The sequence below is a fragment of the Sciurus vulgaris genome, assembly GCF_902686455.1.
Source record: "Sciurus vulgaris genome assembly, chromosome: 3".
Classification (NCBI taxonomy): domain Eukaryota; kingdom Metazoa; phylum Chordata; class Mammalia; order Rodentia; family Sciuridae; genus Sciurus; species Sciurus vulgaris.
Genome location: NC_136463.1, coordinates 85,591,250 through 85,611,998, shown reverse-complemented (window position 1 = coordinate 85,611,998; position 20,749 = coordinate 85,591,250). Strand labels below are relative to the sequence as shown.

The 20,749-nt window shown below is 31.4% G+C and overlaps 1 protein-coding gene across 2 annotated transcripts in view; it reads left to right on the top strand.

Annotated features, from left to right (window-relative positions):
- The window catches only part of DPP10 (dipeptidyl peptidase like 10), a 616,119-nt gene that overhangs the window by 540,426 nt on the left and 54,944 nt on the right, over nucleotides 1-20,749 (top strand). For both annotated transcript variants that reach the window (XM_079135626.1, XM_079135625.1), the window contains exons 11-13: nucleotides 4,858-4,981; nucleotides 10,458-10,496; nucleotides 15,272-15,379. In XM_079135626.1, the coding sequence (XP_078991752.1) occupies nucleotides 4,858-4,981; nucleotides 10,458-10,496; nucleotides 15,272-15,379 (271 nt within the window). The remainder of the gene's footprint in view (nucleotides 1-4,857; nucleotides 4,982-10,457; nucleotides 10,497-15,271; nucleotides 15,380-20,749) is intronic.

The following is a 20,749-nucleotide window of genomic DNA, read 5'->3' as shown; positions in this document are numbered from 1 at the left end:
TCACCTGGTCTCTGGACCTCTCTCAGGGCCAGACTCCCTCCACCTCCATCTTGAATTAAGGATCTATCGGTTTCATTCTTTATTTTTACATCTTATCCACATGGATCACTTTTACAATATCCATATTTCTTTTTAACAGGAGCTAGTGATACCTGACCTTGATTTTGTTTCCTATTTGTAAAAATGTAAACAGGATTAAATTGATTATAAGTGATATACTTTCCTCCAACCCTATTAAATCTTCCACATCATTAAATGACCCTTCTGATTTTTTTTTGTTATTTTGTTTTTTGAATTTGTGTTGTGTTCATACATTCCATTTTAGACATTGCCTTAGTTTCTAGTAACAATATAAAAATCATATATGTAAATTATATGATATGTAATTTATTTTAAAGTACATATAATTTATTTTATAATAATTTACATGTTTTGTATGCTATATAAGCAGTTGCTATATTTTTATAATCTTTAGAATTTCTGTGTAATGGCAATCAGTAAGTGAGTTATATTTCATTATTCAGTGAAGTTATAAATGATCTTTTTACTTTTCAATTTTTTTCCTGTCATAGTTAAAACTCAAAAATGACTACCCCTCAGCTTTCTTCTATTAAACCACTGTAGTTACAAAATAATAATGGAATATCCATCATTATGCCTATATAGAAGGAAGATACATAAGATAAATGTAGGAAGATGTTCTTTACCTTAAAAATTAGATTTCATTACCTCCATGTGAGAGAAAAAATTATGCTTTGAATTTAAGGTCTTAGGTCATTTCTTTTAGTCCTTTTATTTGGAAAACTGTTTGTTTATAACAACTAGAGATTATAATTAGAGAAAGGTTTTCAAGCTACCATCATCATGTGGTAGATACTCTAGCCAAAAACTATAATTAGATTTTATCTCATTTATATGGTTTTATAAAAGAAATTAAAAGGATAAGATATCCTGGGTAAAGGCATAATTTATTTTCTAAGTTTCTACCTTCATTTGCCTTCTCCATTTTCTTTATTTATTATTCATTCATTCATCCAAAGTTCAGCTAAAGCACTTCATTAAACAAATTTAGAATATGAATGCAGCCTTTCCTCAGTAGTAGTTCAATACATACTCATCTCTTCACCATTGAGCTCATCTTTATTGGATTAATGGTCTGTGATGATTCTGAAAATAAAGTAGCAGCATGGTAGGACCTAAGATATTGGCCCTGCCTGGGTACCAACCTCTAGAAGTAATGGTGGGAGCTAGAGAAGTTATCTCATCTTGTGATAAAGAGCTATTTTGCAAATTGTTGCGCTGTGAGTTTAAGGTATTACAAGCACTCAGTGCCTTTATTAGAAAATTTAGCTATGAGTTTAAAATTGTATAGTTAAATTCTAATGAAGAGGTTTTTTTTATAATGAATCATACCGATTTTTTTCATAGACGAGATGCACGTCACATTATTTGGAGGGAAATGACACATCATCCTTTGTGTTCAGACCTTTCCAGTCTGAACAGTAAAAGTAATCATCTTTGGTTTGTCCTTACCCCAAGTCTTCAGCATTATTTGACTTATTTGAAATCTTTCTCTGGCCACCCACCTTGTATGACCCATTACTCTCCACCTACATCATTCATGTGACACTGTAATATTGCTCCTGTCACTTGGGCTTGACACTGTCATGCTCTCTCTTCCTATTTCATTGAAGTATGTCTAACCTACATCTTATATTCTTCCAAGGAGTATCTGTGCCTTTTAAGAAAATCTAAAAAATAGATTAATTTGTGTTCATGACAGTGTCCTAAATGACCTTTTTACAAGTAGCACATAGTTATTAACAGAGGTCTTTGGGAGAATACTCACTAAGAGAAAGTCATGAATGCAGTCAGAGTATACTTCTGGGCAGAATTCCTGGGTTGTCTAAGAAGAGAATGATCTCAGAGTAACTGTATTTGCACAAAGATTATGTTGTGAGCCCAGAGTAGTGATTATTCATAAGACCAATTAAATCACAGGTGTGACTGCTGACATACCTGTCTGCAGGTGATGCTAGGGTCTCCACTCCATATACCCTGTTGTGGACAATTAGATCTGCTGTGCCAGACCACCCAGCTGATAGAAAGTCTCTGTTGACTTGAGTGCAATCCCTCTAACCCGCTTGTCTCTGTCTCTGTGGCTCAAGAGGACCAGATCCTCGAGTACTTCCTGGGAAATCCAGAGCCATGGAGACTAGGAACAAGCAGGAAAGCCAGTTTAAGAAAGGGACACTTCTGCTGGCTACTGGTTGTGGAACACCAGATCTAATATGTTCATGAGATGGAGTTCCAGGAGGACAGCCACATCTGCAGCAGGCAGGCCAAGAAGTGTCACATTTCCAGGTAAGGGTACTACTAGAACTACTTTCTCATGCAGAGAAAGCCTGAATGCTTTTGAGCACACAGAATATATCCCTGTGAATAACAGGGAGATGTGCACCTAGGATCCTGGGACATGGAAAGCAGGAACACAGGAAGATATTAACTGCACATGTTTATTGCCTCTCTGCCTATGTCAAGAACTACTTTAACTTCCATTTTGGGTGTTTCCAACACTTTAACATAGATATTTCAATGCCTAGAAATTACCCCATATGAGACTGTACGCATTCAATTTTGGAGAGAACTCTCAGTACAAAGATTGTGGTTACCATGTGCAAGGTCACCCTTGAATATAAATAAGGTGTATACTGAGGTATCTCACATCAGATTCAATTTTGCTTATTAACACTAGGTGCATTAAGTACAAACACACAAAAATTACATCATTTACTCAAAGAGCAATGTAAGTGTATGACTTCATGTTCATGATTTTAGCTTAACAATTTTACACCTAAGTTAGTGTCTCTTAAAAATTCAGTTATTCAGCAGACTTGCACTGGTTGTCTTTTCCAAGTGTCAATTCTTTTTAAAAGTCACTATTTGCCTTCATAATTAACAGATATAAATATGTCAGTATTTCTAAAGGTGTTGCAAAGATTTTCTAGCAACATTTCATTTGAATACTACTTTAAAAGAGAAAGCACTTGATATGAATATTTAAATTCTGTTCTGTTATTTTATTTTTAAAATCATTTATGTTCCTTTGTCATCTCGTTGTGCATAAAATACATTACTTGCTTTAGCTCTTTAAGAAAATTCTTTGGTTTTGAAAATTAGCTATGTTTTAGTCTTATCTACATTTTTTCCCCAAAATATGAACTCCTTGATTTAGCAGTCTTTTTAGCAGTGTTTACAATATTCATTTTAAATTTTTTACTTAATTTTGAACAATATTTCTACCTATCATTCAGAAATACATATTGTTGGAATTCAGCACTTCTTTTCCTGATTGAGCATAGTATCCACTATTTTTTTCTCTCCAGCCTTAATTCTCTAGGTAATCTATTAAATGTTAATACATTTATTTTCTGCTTTTTAATACTAATACTGCTAAATATAATGATGTATACAAAATAAATTAGTTAAACAAAACAGAGAAAGTGAGCAGGACATTGTCCCTTATAGGATTATAAAGTCCAGAGAGTTTGGTCACAGATTATACCTAAATTATCTATTATTTGGTTCACAGTTGTCTTGCTAACTCTATTTAGGGCCCTTCCTATTATGGTTTTCTGGAGTCTCTAGACAATTTTCAAGTGGGATTCAGTTGTTTGTGAAAGCTGCCAGATTTCTTTAGGAGACTGTTGAAGAAAATATGGTGGGCTTTACTCCATGGCAGGATAACCCTCCAACTAATGTCTTCACTTTGATGGACTGATTGTCTAGAGAGAGTGGTAGCTACTCAGCAGGGTTAGGAGTAAGATTCATGTAATTGGATATATAACTCAGATATATTTAAGGACAGGTGTTTTGTATCACAACATTTTTCTTAGTCTGGCTTTAATATAATGCCCATAGATGATATTTTTTAAGTCATTTCTAAAGCAACCCATCTCTTCTGATACTAGATAAGAATAGATGTCATTTGTATCATAAATCGAATAATTTTTGATGATTGAATTTTTTATGTGGGTGTCAACAATATTATGTATTTCCAAAAATACAATGTGCAATATGTCATCATGGAAAATATATCTATCTTTCTGGAACTGAAATCACCTTCAGGATATTATTAATTAGCATCCTTTCTATATTAAATATTTAGTAGTCACTCAACCCCTTAAGTCTGATTTCTTCTTAGTTTTAAACTCTTTCAAATAAGTAAAATAATTAACAATACTGTAAAAAAAAGTTTTGCAAACAAAAGATTTGAACTGGCTCTTGATTTGAACTGGCACTTGATCTTGAACAAAACAGACCATTTATCGCCTTGTAAGCAAAGTCTCATATATAAAGTGAAACAACATGAAGGTCATGCACAAGACATAATTACAAAGCCAAGATTAAGCTTTGTCTTTTAATTAGCTATTGATTGTGTTTTTAAAGAAACAAAGTATTACGTAGCCTTAAAAATATATTCTTGTTTTGCACATGTATCAGCACCAATCAATTAATGTTTTTCATGAAAGTCTAGCTTCTCATCATTTCTTTTTATTTTCCAAGAATTGCTTTTCTGAGGAATCAATCATTTTCAAATTTATTCTCAAATTTTATGTATATTTTATATGTGTATATATATATGAACATATGTTTACATACATTATTTGCATTTGTACATGTAAATATTTAAAAATAGCAGATTGTGCAAATAAATTTCTGTATATATAATGGAAATTATATGAAGAAGCATCCTTTTAATATTTTCAGTTACATTTGAATATAAAGTGTCTACTATTGGTTTTACTCAGATTCTCTGGCTCTAAACGTAATTTTTCATTTTTGTTTCCAAACTAGAGAATACTATATCACTATGGTTAAGTGGGTAAGCAATACCAAGACAGTGGTGAGATGGTTGAACCGACCTCAGAACATCTCCATTCTCACGGTCTGTGAGACCACTACTGGTGCCTGCAGCAGGGTAAGTATGATCACTTTTCTTCTGTGCTTGAAACAAAGAAGTTAACCCTTCCTTACAGAGAGAAATCAGGAAATCTTTTGTATAAAGTCTTTGATATTTAACTTTCAAAGGTGGTTGGAAAACAAAAAACCTGTATCTTATTAAAAGGGTACACTTGAACAGTATCAATGATAAGCAAAAGAGAACAAATTCAGCTTTTAAAAAATAAGTGAATTCTTGGGTGACATAAAGGGTAGTCTAAGCCACATAAATGTCTTTCTCAAATTTAGAACTTTTTTGTACCTCTTGTCTTTGATTAACTTGGGATCCTAGTAAACTTCTTTCTGATCTTCTGTAAAGACATTAATTTTTTTTTCTGTAGTTCAGATTATCAAAAGATACTGTTTCTTTGTCCTAAAATTAAGCAAATATAAATTTAAAAATTTAGACTCTTGAACCAACAAGTAAATTGTATTTCAGTTTCTAAAGTCAGTTTTTATAAACTGTGCAGTAAATTCAGTATATGTCATTTTTAAGGTTCTCAGTAGAAGAAATGGGGCAATCAGATTAAATTGTTCTATTAGGTGCTACACAATTGAGTAAAAGGATTCCCTGATTATTTAACAATGTAATTTCCAAATGTCTGCTCTGGAAAATATGGAATAAACATTATAGACCAGCATTTCTGTTGTATACTAACACCAAAAAATCCTGTGTGTGTGTGTGTGTGTGTGTGTGTGTGTGTGTATACACACATATATTTTATGATATTATGCAATATATATATACATATATACATATATGTACATATATTTTCTGATGTTTTGCAATAGGAGAAACAGGGCATGTTGGGTAAGTGCTCTGTCTCTGAACTGCATCCTAAGCCCTCTACTGGCTACAATTTTAGACTACAGAATAAGGACATGGAGCCCAAGAAAAGTAAAATGTTGTCACTTATCTAAGGAAGCAGGAAGAATCAGCAGCAGACTTGACAAGGATATTGTGAGAGAAAACATTCTCATATAAAAATTCCTAAACTTATTTACACTTGACTCTAGCAAAGTACATGGAGGGGTCATTAGTGTCTCATGTCTAAAGGGATTGTATCCTAGGGACTTAAGATTGGTTTACTATTGAAAACCAAATAATACAATATATAGCAAGATAAAAAGAAGAAAATAATTAAATACTATAGTAGATGGAGAAAAAGAAATTGACAAAATTTGGTATCTATCCATGGTAACTTCCAATATACATAACTAGAAGGAAACATCTCCAATCTGATAAAGGATATTCATGAAATAACTCACATTCAATAAGAAAATACCTTATTCATATAAAGATCAGCAATAAATCATGGATATCCATTATCACTTCTATTTATACAACCATTACTAAAAGACCTAATCAAAGTACCTCAGCAAGGAATAAATATTATAATGTTTGGAAAGAACAGAATGAAACTGTCTTTATTTGCAGATGACGCTTTCGTGTACATAAAAAGTAAGATGTACAAATAACCTAGAATAAAAGAACACATTTTGTAAGGTCAGTTTACTAATACAAATTTTTTGTTCAGTTTCCTGACTTTTGATAATTTTGTTGTTGTGTTACAGATTCTAATTTTCACAGGAAAAACTCATTAAACTATTTAGGGGTAAAGAATGCAGTCCCTCTAAATTGCTATCAATTGTTTATTTTAAAAGCATAGTTCTAATTTTTTATTGATTTTTAAAATGCATGTTTCTATCTTCTTCGATGCTTTAGAAACTGGGAAAAGAGGCAATAATAACACAAATGATGCAAAAAAATAAACAAGTGGTAATTATGTCAAATGGGCATACAGAACTTGCTTAAACTCATAAGTCTCATAAATTCTCCAAGTTTACACTTGTTACAAAAAAAGAATTTGGAAATCAGAAAATACATTTTTCTATACTAATATTATTTAGAAAGAAATGATTTAAACATTAATTATATAAGCATAAATACAACAAATACTCTGAAAAATTTCACTATTGAATATTATACAATTGCTGAAAGGCATTTAAAAAGATGTAAATGAATGAAAGCTAGCCCATGTTCTCTAATTGAAAAGTTTACTCTTGTTCATATGTCTGTTCTATACAAATTAAACTATAATTGAAATATGATATGAAATAAAGTCCCCTTAGACCCTTTTTGTAGAAAAATTTTAAAAATTATGTGGAAATGGAAAAACTTGAACAAGCCCAAACTATCTCATAAGAGAAGTTGGAGGAGTTTGTACTTCCTGAGTTTGAGGATAATTACAAAGCTGTTGAAGCCTAGAGATAGTAGGAGAGGTACAGTGACATGCAAATAGAACAACTGAATCACACAGTTTGTAGAAATTAGGCCTATATATGTGTGATTAATTGATTTTCAACATAGATACCATAATATTCAATGGAGACTAAAAGCACAATACTGGAACAATTGGCATCCAAAAGGGAAAAAAATGAAGTTTCACCTCTATTTCATATCATAGTCTAAGTTTATTTGAGATAAACCACAAAGTGTACTATTGGAAGTCTTTTAAAGGAAAATACAGGATATAACTTCACTGTGTTGAACAGACAAAATATTACTCATCCTAAAAACAGCAACACATGGGATCTCATCAGTATTAAAAACTTCTCATCAAAGGGACCATTAAGGAATCAGAAACTATAGACTGAGGGAAAAACTTTTGCAAAATATGTATCTGACAAGGCAAAAGAAAATCCAAAAATTATGTCAAAGAAAGTGAACAGGAATTATAAGGAAGATGATAAACACATGAAAAGGTTTCAACATCAGTAGATATTAGGGAAATATAGATTAACATTATAATAGGATAACACTTCAAACCACTAACATGACTAAATTAATCAAACAATGAAAAGGTTAACAACATTATTTGTTGATGATGTGGTAAACTAGAATTTTCATTCTTCATAGGTGGGAGAGTAAGCTGATATACTTACTTAAAAACTGATTTTTCAGTTTACTTTATTTTAAAATATTTTATTTTTCAATTTATTTTATTTTAAAATAAAGCTAAACATGTATATATCATTATGTTTATATATAAATAAACATGTACATATATATGTATACATATCACATGCATGAAAATACCTGATAATTTCATTTATAGCTATTTGCCCAAGAAATAAAGCGTGTCTACCAAAGGATTAGTAAAGAAAAAAACAAACAAAAAAACTTCATTAAAGCTTTACTCACAATAGCTAAAACTGGTGACTCTTTGTGCATTAACAGGGAATGGATTTTAAAAATTAAGACCTATCTATCCAAGAGAATTCTCAGAAATTTGAGAAGAAATAGCAATCAAATGTTGGTAGGCTCAATAATGAATTTCAAAATCATGTGATATAAGAAAAACCTCACATCAGCAAGTGCATAATATGTTTGTGATGCAGTTTTAGTTTTTTGAATTACTGAAACAAATAAAACTAATCTATAGGGGAAAAGATCAGGAGAGTGACTGCTATTTTGGAACCTCTGGGAAGAAGCATGAAGGAATGTTTGGAGGAAACATAAAGATCCTATATCTGAGGCATATAAATAAATTCACCAAACTCATCACATTATGAACTTAAGATTTGTGTATTCACTACATGTATATATTTTTAAAACATACTTTTTAAATAGTCTGTAAAGGAAAGAAAAATAAAAAGGTAGAAATTTAGAATGAGATGATAAGTATAGATGTGGATATGAGATAGGAGACTCAACCATTTATTTACTAGCTTTGACAGACACTTGTCACATTAGGCTTATATTAGGTAATTTATCTCGGTCATCCTCATTTGTCTTGTTACATTTTGGACTGAGAAGCCTTTCTGCATGTATTTAATAACGTGTCCTTAGGTTTTCTTATTCACCTGATTATTAAGTAATTTAAAAATTGGCCTGCATATTCTACTTAATCAGAGAAAGTCTGTTATCTTCTGATAAGGATGATCTAAATTCTTTTTATTGAGCATAGATAAAGGCAACAATTGGAAAATGAAAGATAGTGCAATGAATCTGATACAACTCTCCTATGTACATATGGGAAAATACCACAGTGAATCTTCCCATCGTGTACATTCACAAGAAATTAATTTTAAAAATAACTGTAGGTAAATGGGAGGAAGATCAATAAAGGGAAGGGACCAGGAGGTAGGGACAGGAAAGGGGAAGGAAAGGTACTGGGGTCTGAATTTGAACAGATATATTCCATGCTTGTATAATTATGTCAAAATGAATTCTACTCTCATATAACTAAAAAGAACCAATAAAAAGGAACTAATTTAAATGTTATAATAAGAAAATAGTAGTCCTATCATATCATTTGATACCTTATTGATGTTTTATTGTAATTCTTTGACATATTCAGAGTTAAAAAGGTTTTATTTTCAGTTAATTGAAATAGTAAAATAAATAAAAAGTAGCACATGAAGTTTTGGACTCTGTCTTTTTCTAAGAAAACTTTGTGGTAGTAATGAGTACCCTCATTGATATTTTATGCCTGTGTTCTCTAGGTACTGTGAATGTCTATGGCTTAGGAACAAATAGGAATAGTGATTTAGGCAGATGTTTTCATAATGTCTGCATGTGGTGAAGAGCTATTGAAAAACATGCCTCCAAAAGAGAAAGTGGTCAATCATAAGCGATAATAATATGAATTTAGAAAGGGAAAGTGATATAAAAATTGTAAAAACATTACTATTAAAAATTTGAAATAAGCACCTTTGCATATAGAAAAACCTCAAATATTTTGTATTTAGTTTTGTTAATTTGAATACTCTTGTTATAGAATCATTTCTTTCAAAGATTGCAAGCTATTTCATGTCACTACACAGAAACATCACTAAAACATTTTACCTGTACATATTTGAGATGGAAGTAGTCAAATTTTTCTTCTTGCAATATAATTTGGGTTCAGACCATTTGTAAAAATGCTTTAAAGAAATGTATAATTTTGGCATTTCAAATGTTTGATGTTTTTCCTAAGACTGAAGTACTACTAATATAAAAAATGGCAATGATTAAGAGTAACTTGAATATTGGAAGAAGGTCCACTTTTTAATTTTATTCCTGGCTATTTGCCTAGTTCCATTGGAGGACTTAATAATTTTGTTTCCTGATGATGCCTAGAGGTGAAAAGAGACAGCGTCTGGTGGTTCAAAACAGTTTGAATGAGGTAATCAAACATAGCTGGAAAATGATCTTCTATGCCTGGTGACATACATCTGGGAATGCTATAGGAGTTCACCATAAAAAAAAGACTCTATAATTAAATTATCAATTAATACCAGTTCACTACTTTTCATTCATTTTAAATCAGTAATGACAATGGGATATCTCATAGGGCATCACTGCTTGAAGGGAGGATAAAGTAGTCTGAAGATAACAGTACAAAAAGTGTTAAATTAAATATGCTTGTTTTGGTCTTAGATGCTTCATGCCATTAATTGTTTTGTTTCAGAAATATGAGATGACATCAGACACCTGGCTCTCTAAACAGGTATAGTATAGCTGTTCTTACTCTAAAACGTTATTTCAGTAATATGACTTTAAGAAGTTGGTAGTTTATACAATATGATTCCTTCACATTAAGATATTTACGATTTGGGTTTTCTGTGACATCATTTGCAAAAAAGTTACTTCTGTTTTGTATGGAATGCAGATTACAGAATAACTTCCAGGATCCAATTTCAGGATTGCTCATGTAAATACACATTTGTTTAGATGAAGGAAAAAAATGTTGCAACCCATCAAAACTGGAAACCATCTGCATTGTTCAAATTGCCCAGAAATTACTCAAACCTCCACATAAATTGGTCATTTGGATATTATTCAGATGAACACATTTTTTCTTAGATGTAGCCTAGCTCGCTGTGCTATTGTGTGACATAAATGAGCCTGGAATTGAGATAAGTACAAGAGAGTGAAAACCAAATTTCTCTGCAACCTGGTCTCCTACTGGACAATTTAGAAGGAAACACAAATAGGCTATCCAGATACTGTCAGATCCATTCTACTGCTCACTCCATCATTGCTGTTTTTTAAAGAGAAGCATTTCGCTTTGTGTGGTGGCGTTGTTTTGGGTTTGTTTGGCTCTTCACAGCTGTCCTTTATTTCATATTCTCTTTCTGGGTGTCATTCACATCTGTGGTTTCAATTACCTCCATATATTGAAACTTACATGTTTACAGCCACAGACACTTTTGAGTGTTCAGAAACATTCACATTCATCTTAGCATCTTTTCCTAAATCTATAAAATATAAGTTATGTCTAAACTGAACACCTTTTTTTTTCCCCTGTTAGGTCTTATATCATTTTTGCAGGGGTGGCGGGTACCGGGGATTGAATTCAGGGACACTCAACCACTGAGTCATATCCCCAGCCCTTTTTTGTATTTTATTTAGAGACAGGGTCTCACTGAGTTGCTTAGTGCCTTGCTGTTACTGAGGCTGGCTTTCAACTTGTGATCTTCCTGCCTCAGCCTCCTGAGTTGCTGGGGTTACAGACATATGTCTCCATGCCCGGCCTTATTTATCACAGGAATAATAGAACCATTATCCATCTAGCAATTAAAACAATTAATTAGCATCCATTCTGAAACTTTTTTATGCCTTTAACATAGTTTCCTCCATTTCAATCCTCAGTATGAATCTCTATTATCCTTATCTTGAATATATAATTAATCATCAAGTTTCACATTTTCAATGATCTATCAAGTCAATTGACTTCTCCAGTTCATAAACATTTCCCAGGTTTAAATGACAGGTACGACAATCCTTCCTTATTTGCAAACTCTTAACCCTTCAGGCACCTGCCAATCAGTTCACACTGCAGTTTGACTGAGTGACATTTTTTGAAGTATGCATTTGATTGATATTACCAACTTTACCCTCATATTCCATTCCTATGACTCAAACAACTTTTGTCTTCTCTTTCAGTCCTTCAGATAATGACCAGCATTCTTGCATGGTCCACAACAGATTAAACTGGAAGTTGTTTGTGCTGTGTCTCATACCATCCTTACAACCATTTTCTATCCAAGCCACATTAGCCCTCATAAGCCAAGGACCTTTTGCATATGCCATTCCTTGTGAACAGATTCTTTCAACTACTTTCTTCTTTGAAGTCTATTCATTTTTCAAACCTCAGCTTAATTTATCTATTTAAAAAAATTGCCTTCCCCAACCACCTTATCATATCACCTCTCCCAGTATAAATTATCCTAAAGTATAGACTTTATGTAACACATGCCATCATTTTTGTGATTTCTGCATTAAGATTTAGGGACAGGAAGGATGTTTGTTTTTTTGCTCTTTGTAATCCCAACATCCAACATGGGATTTGGTATATAAGAAGTACTCTACAAACATTTATTGAATGGATAAAAAAATAAAATAAAATGTAAATAAGTTAAACCCATATGTGCTTGAATTATAGCTATATAAAGAGATAGAAATATATGTATATATGTACATATATGTGTATATTTATTTTATATATATTCTGCATATATCTGTCTACATGCACAAATATCAGTTTAATCAAATGGTTTTCTCCTAGGCAATGTGCATGATAAATTGGAATAAAACCTTGGTTTTACAGCCAATAATGGACTCTCACTCAAATTCAATACTGAAAATAAAACCATAAAAATGTGAACTCAATGGAAATTGATATATTCTGAGTAGCCTTGCTTTATGAATCTATTCTTTCTATATTTTTAATGTCAGAGACATTCAGAATAGTTTAGCAGACATCAACATATCTAAACTAAAATTCCAAGTTTATGAATGGTTAAAAGAAACTTTTTAAAGCAAAACATCCAAGTTATTAATTATTTAGTACAAAATACAGTTGGCAGTTTATCACAGTCGATTTGTTTTTCTTAAGAAGTTCTAAGGAATTTTTATTGAATGACTAGAATTGCATGAGATTGAAGGGATGAGCATGGTAGAAGTAATGAGAGGAAGTAAATTTTTAAGATGACTAGAAATTTGAGTCATATGCTCACTTTCTAGATAATAACAAGGACAGAGACAAGTGGACAGGACTGGCCTGGTTTTTAAGGAACTTTAAGTTAGGATGACCAATATGTGATATATTGGGTCAAGTTACCAAGTTCAACATCCCAAGTTCATGGCATGTCAGACTCACAAACATTTCAGGTAGAACCCTCCCCCATATGTTCTTTTTATGAACCACTTTGAAGGCACCAGAATGGAAGAAGGGGTGTTGTTAGTGAAAGAATGCTTAGTATCTCTTTACCAAACAATAACTATTTATCCTTGAATGGAGTTCAGTGAGAGAATGTTGAGTAAGGTCAACATATTATAGAAGGATGGTGAATAGATGATATATGTATAAAACAAACCTTTGGGCTATTGGGTATGTGCACTCTTTGTTTCTCAGTTAAAAGTTGGGCACCTATTATGTTCTGCTCAACAGAATTAAGCAAATCAGATTTAATTATTAATTGACTATGAGAGTAAACCAACAAATTAATAGATCAACATAATAGTGTACAATGTTCAATAAATAGGCAAATACGGGATACTTTTTAGAGTATTGAATGAGAGATTCCTTAATTTGTAGAGGTTCTTCAGGGAAATTTGAAAATGGTATATGTCTCATGAAATTAAGTTTAAAAAAAAAGTAAAAATTACTACAGGAAACAGAAAGTTTGTTTCACATGGAAAATGCCCTAAAGATAGAGGGAGAGATGGAACAGATAGAATTATTGACTCTATTATAGTTGAAAAATGGGATTTATTCATTCAAGTATTTTGTCTGTGTCTGTCATGTAGCAGTAATGCTACTTTCCTGACCTTGAAGTATATATCAGAGTTTTCAATTTATTACATATATTATCTTAGGTTTTCTTAAATGTTCATGAAGTAGACTAGGAATATATCTTTTTATGACTATTAATGGATCTTCTTACTGATAAAGTTAAAATCTGTCTCTCTAGCATATTAAAATACTTATTGACTTATTAATTCAGTATATAATTTATCAAACACAATTTACAAGTCACCGTCCGAAATGGTGGAAATGTAGAATTAAAGGTTCCTACCTTGTGGGGCTCACATTACAGAACAAAATTGCATATGTACATGCATCTACACATGCTTGTATTCATATGCATACACTCACAAACAGATGCATGTATATATAAAATATATGTTGAATGATGATGGTTGTTATTTACAAAGTAAAAAGAAGGTAAAAGATGATGAAGTATGTCATAGACTTAGATGATCTGGCTTCTCTGGTTATGATTTACATAAAATAATCAGTAGAGTCCTCATTGATAAGGTGACATTGGAACAGAGATATGAAGGAGACAAGAGGAAGAGCTAGATGAAGGTAATAAAAAATGCAAAGACTGTGGATCAGGAGCCCAGGGAGAAAGCAGAAGGACAAGAAGACATATCAGAAAGCATAGGGACAAGTCATCAAAACAGGTTGGAAGGCTATTTAAAAAACCTACAGATAAAAGCCTTTTTTTTTTGTACCCTATATATAACCACTCTCATTAATTTGATAGGAAAGAATTCAGTGTTCTGTCAGATAAATACATTTCCTGAACATTCTCCTGGAAGCAAAATATACCAACCTCTAAATGTGGCTTTCATCATTTGCTTTTCAAAAATAATTTCATTTACTGAATATGCCTCTATAATTTAATTAAAAACTATCAATTAGGAATTCACTGTTGTGGCTGGGCATTTTGTTTGTGTGTTTGTGGAGAGATGAGCAATGGAAACAAGAAACTTGAATGAAATTATTTTCTGTAACTTTTTGGGTTCATATTTTAGGTAAATTTCGTGCTCATTTTCAGTATTGAATCTTCAAGTAACTAGAGCTGCTGAGTGAAAGAGTTCTGAAAACTATATGAACTGTTATAACTTTTTAAAAACTCTATAAACTGATGTAGATGTTCATATTTTCCTTGCCTATGAAGAATAAATTGCCAGACACAATTCCACACGGAAGTTTTTGTGTGAGTCAATTTAAAAGCATTGTATCTGTTCACTGTGCACAGAGCTTCTCTGTCATGTTCACCATTTACGTACATGCAGACAATGAAGTTGTCACATGAAGTTCAATTTCAAAAAATAATAAATGTCATACTCTTTGTTTTTGTAAATACTTGGATCAGTTTTCCAAACTAATTCAAAATCAGTAATTTATACACCATGCTTGACTTAACAGTAGGTAACACAAGTTTCACGTACCGTTTTAGGATTCTTATATGTGCTTCTATATTTTAGAATGAGGAACCTGTATTTTCTAGAGATGGCAGCAAATTCTTTATGACAGTTCCTGTCAAGCAGGGAGGCCGTGGAGAATTCCATCATATAGCTATGTTCCTCATTCAGGTAAGTGCTGGCTTCTTTCTGTGGTTCAATTTCATTGTCATTATGTCCCTACAGGTCCAATTCTTATGGAATTTTGAGCTTACAGTGAATGTCTGTGAAGTGCAGTCATATACAACTCATAGACATTTTAAGAAAAGAACCCCAGTCCACAGTCATAAACGCAAGCAGTAATTTTGCACAAAACAGTCTCAAAAGGCAATTAATTATTGAGTCATACATATGTGCTATGGACTGAGGGCCTTGGAATAGATAATCTAATCAATGAAAAGCATCCAACTTTCAAGGACCTGAGGACAAGCTAAAGGAAGAATTTTATTCGACATTTATTACCATTTTGTACAAATAATATTTTCAAGGCATTATAAAAATTTTGAATGCTGACAGCAAATTAAATGTCCACCAAAATTGAATGAATGAATAAATTAAAGGTACATTGACCCACACAGGAAAATACCATGTAGGTTTTAAAAAACTGTTAGATTAATTTTTATTTATTGTCAAAGACACAGGGGCTATATAATATGTTTCCAGTCTTTTTTGATTAAAGTAGGAAAATTTTTGCTTTCCTCTAAATTTTGAAAGAATGTTAACAGTTTAAAATGTTTTATTTAATTATTTAAAAACTACATAAATTCACAAGTCGTTTCAATATGTCAAGATTCATATCAGTTTGACTTAATTTCAAATTTTACAAACTTTTTTTTTTTTTTTTTTTTTTGTAGTACTAGGGATCGAACCTAGGGCCTTGTGCTTGCAAGGCAAGCACTCTACCAACTGAGCTATCTCCCAGTTCTTTTACAAACATTCTTGAGAAAATAAAACATTTCTTAAAATTAACTGAATAATCATTCTAGTGTCACAGGTAAAAAATTTATAATGATAAATATTTGTGGTTACTTTGGAATCTTTATGACATAGTATTATTTCATAGTAACAATGTACAAACTAAAAAAATGTATGGCCTCCAGGCATGGTTGCACACACCTGTAATCCCAGCAGCTTAGTAGACTGAGGCAGGAGGATTTTGAGTTCAAAGCCGTCTCAGCATTTTAGTGAGGTCCTAAGCATCTAAATAAAATATAAAAAAGGGCTGGGATTGAACTAATGTATATGTTGATAGTGGGGAGATTATTTAGATACTTATATGATGTAAGGGTTTCCAATTTATGAAGAAGCCCTTTTATGTATTGAATTCATCTTCTTCTAAAAGATTTGATTATATTCATATAGAGTTTCCTCTATTTATTTGTTTTGTTCCATAATTTGTTTTACTTTGTTGCTTTATGACTGCATTTTATTTTCTGTTATTTTTGGTTATTGTGTTGGGTAACAAATTGATTTTTTTCATTTTTGCAAATTTTTTAACTGGTAACTTTCCAAACTCTAATCAGTTCTAAGAGTATTTCAGTTTACTGGAGTAATCATAGATTTTACCTCCTCTTTTCTAACATATATGCCTTATTTGTTTACTTAAATATTTTCTTTGACTTTAATTATAAAATATAATGACTCAATAGTAGTAAACATTAAATACATAGGGTAAAAAATAAAAATAATAAAAAAGGGCTGAGGATGGAGCTCAGTGGTTAAGCATGCCTGGGTTCAATCCTTAATACCAAAAAAAAAAAAAAAAACAAAACAGAAAGAAAGAAAAGAAAAAGAAAAGAGAAGGAAGGAAGGAAAGAAAAGAAAAGAAAAAGAAATGTGGCAAATATTTCCTGACCATCTTGGCTATTTTGAAATCTGCAGAACCTTTGACTCTTGTGCACAAGAAATAGTTATTATTATCTGTATATATTTGTATTGAGCAGCTTAATGCTTTAAAGTCTCAATATCTTGTGTCAATGATTTAAAATTCAAAGCTTGTCTAAGGTCTCTGTTATTAAAGTAATTGTCATGAATTTTACTTTAATTTTAATCAAGTCTGAAATAAATAATTAAGAACATATATTATTTCCATAGTATAGATGTAGATTGATTTTAAATCTATATATATAATACATATATATATATTATTCATTTGGAAAAACTGAATATAGACTAATGTATAATGTCATCCCATTTATGTTCTAAACAAATGTATGCATTTATATATGAATAACATTTTGGCAATCAAGGTAAACCATTAAACTATATCAGGCCAAGCTGGTAGCATTTTAAATTAACATTTTCATTTTTTTTTAATGTGAAACAGAATCGTCACTAGCCAATTATTTTACCTAACATTTACTAAGGATAAACTTTGTTATAATAAACACTAGGTAAATATTTTGGACAAAAACAAAATTTATGCTTTTCAAGTCTTATAAATCATTGTGGCATTTTATTGAATGTTTAAATTCCAGTAATTTATATTTTACAAGCCATGTAAACATCTAAGTACAAAAGAGGACATACAAATTGTGTATACTCAAAAAGTATAGTAGAAGATAGGATAAATGCACCCTATGTCTTTATATGTACAATTCCAAAAAAAGAAGAAATTCTGTTCTACATATCATGAGGAAAAATGGAGTCAAATAAATTGTTGGACAAATGGTGATGGTGGCATGTGGAGACTGAGATGTTTACACAACTGTGAAAGAAAAAGAGAAAAACTTTCTGTGCCCAATCAAAGCAGCCTGACATGCAGTCCAATTAGTTATTTCTAAAATGTTCAGGAGAGCTTCAGGGAGCAGATGTGTTTGCTTTGTGTCTCTTCTATTGTGGAGATTGTAGCAAAGCCTCCAGTGAAGGAAAAAACATCTTGCACCTTTCTGGTTGCTATTCAAGCCTATTTGTGGGTTGCCACACTGAGAAATTACGATGACTAGTGATTACTTATGGATATTCTGACAGTGGACTAAAATTAATTTATTTTCTTAATGAGTCAGAATTCCATGCTTATGTAAATACAGTTTTACCTGAGTTTACATACATACATGCATCACATTATTGTAGGAAATAGTTTAAAACCACTTGTTTTAGTAGTCTGCTGTAATCCCAGCAGTTTGTCAAACTGAGGCAGAGGGATCATGATTTCAAAGTCTGCCTTAGCAAACACAAGGCACTAAGCAACTCAGTAAGACCCTGTCTCTAAATAAAATACAAAATAGGGCTGGGGATATGGCTCAGTGGTTGAGTGTCCAACTACTTGCTTCAATTTAATAATATTTAATATAAAAAAATGTTTTGTGAATTGTGTAAGCCTGCCTTGTTGCTACGTATATGCTACAAAAATTTGAAAAATTCTAAGATGAATAAACTAAATACAACAATATATAAGATATAATCTCATCATCTCACTTTCTCATGTTTTTAATCATTTTCTGCATATATTTCCAATTTCTTTTTATACTAAAATATGTAATTTTCCTTTAAAGACTGCAATCAAAACATAATTTAGTTTTGTAACATTTAAAGAATAACTTTTCTCATATCATTTAATTATGTTCTTAATATTTAACTTTTAATATTTTTCTTAAATGTGACTTTAATATCTGCTCGGTATTCCTTCAAGTAGACATATAATGTTTCAGTATTTAAATGATCCAATTTTATTCATTATTAAAGTTATTTCTATTCTTGATATTAGACATAATTCAGAAATAAGGACTCTTATGTATAAACACTTTTTTCCATTTATAGTTATTCCCATGAAAATGACATTCTAGATGTTAAAAGGTATTTAGGTAAAGCCTATGCATATGTAATGTATTTGTTTAGGTATTGATATGCAGTGGCAAATTTGCTCCTCCAAAACAGCACGAAAACTTGCAGCCTAAATAGTAATGCCTACCAAGGTAGGTGACCTTGTACCTGTCTTCTGGCTCTTGCCATGTTGTTGTACACTTAACATGAGCGTGCCCAGAAAGCGAGAAGTAACAGGACCAGGAGACTCTGCATCCTCAGTCAGAAAGACCACCACTGCACATCTTCATGTTTAGCTGTCTGAGAGCTTCCTGCTTCACTCACACATGTTTGTTTAAATGAAATTGGTACATTTTTGCAAACATTTTGCTGTCTTATACAATCAGTGACTAGATAAAAACCATTAGAGGGCAATATACCAAGTTATTGCTCTCGACCTATTTTTATTATAATGAGAGTTATTACAAATTCTATGTTTTTTTCCCTTTATTTACAGAAGCTAGTCCTTGTTAAAGTAATTGCACAAAATAAAAAGAAAGAATTTACATATTTTTCTCTGGTCTTCTCCTTTTAAACATGGCTGTAATTTTATACAAATTACACTATTACATCTTGATATTTTAAATTTAAAGTTTCAATTAATACCTTTCCATATACTATTTTTTAAAAAAATCCTTTAAGTTATTAACATTTAGTTGATTGGATGTGTATAGATAAACATAAATGTTCAGTGTTCAATCGAATGGAAATTTATTATAATTATAGATGGCACTGTATATAAAGTTTATTGAAATTATGAATTGTTTCTTTAATATTGATTACCAGAACTGGAATTCCTTAATCACATATAAAATATTTCTTTTCCCTTATAAATGTATTTCCCAATTATTTTTATTATGAATATGTAAAAGCATGCTTTGTGAGCATTTTCTTAATTTCACATATTCAATTAAAAGCAATATTTAAAAAAATATGACTTTTCTAAACTTCTATAGAGCTAAACTAACTTCTTCTGAACAATCAAGTGTATGCTACTGTATGTGAAGTTGTTCTCAACAATTATTGGCTATATGCATATGATATCTGTTTATGTACTTTCTTTAATGTACCTTCTGAAGTTCTCACTGAGGTTAAACATTTTGTTTTTGTTGTTTTTTACCTCAGACCATTAAGTTTTTGATCACTTCAGATATTCTCCCCTTCCTTCCCAAATAATATTTTTTAAATAGACCTCTAACTTATGAACTCCCATTTCAGGAACTATAACATCATACCTCCTGCAATTCAGGCTTCAATGAAAAGTTTTTGTCAGAGACATAGGGCCTTTTTTCTTTTTAATCAAATATGGGGTAATCATAGTTCCCATTATGTTAAGCGGTTCAGATTTGTGGACATAAGCAATGACAATGTCATCTTTTAAAATTGTGTTAAATGAAAAATTACATGTTGGTGAATCCATTCATTTTGTCTATTTAGCAACATGAGGCTTTGCCCATGAGAGCTGATGATTTCAGTTGGAACACTTTTAAGTGCCATGATTCATTACAAATACTGTACAAAAATACCATGCCCCAAATTCACAGTTCTATCACCTAATCAAACCAATAAATTTTTTTCATTAAATCTCACTGCTGTATCTGATTAGAACATTGTCTGAAAACAATTAGCTCATTTTATGTGATGAATAGACGGTAAATTAAAGCATTCTATTTTTAAGCACTACAACATTTTCCTTATTTA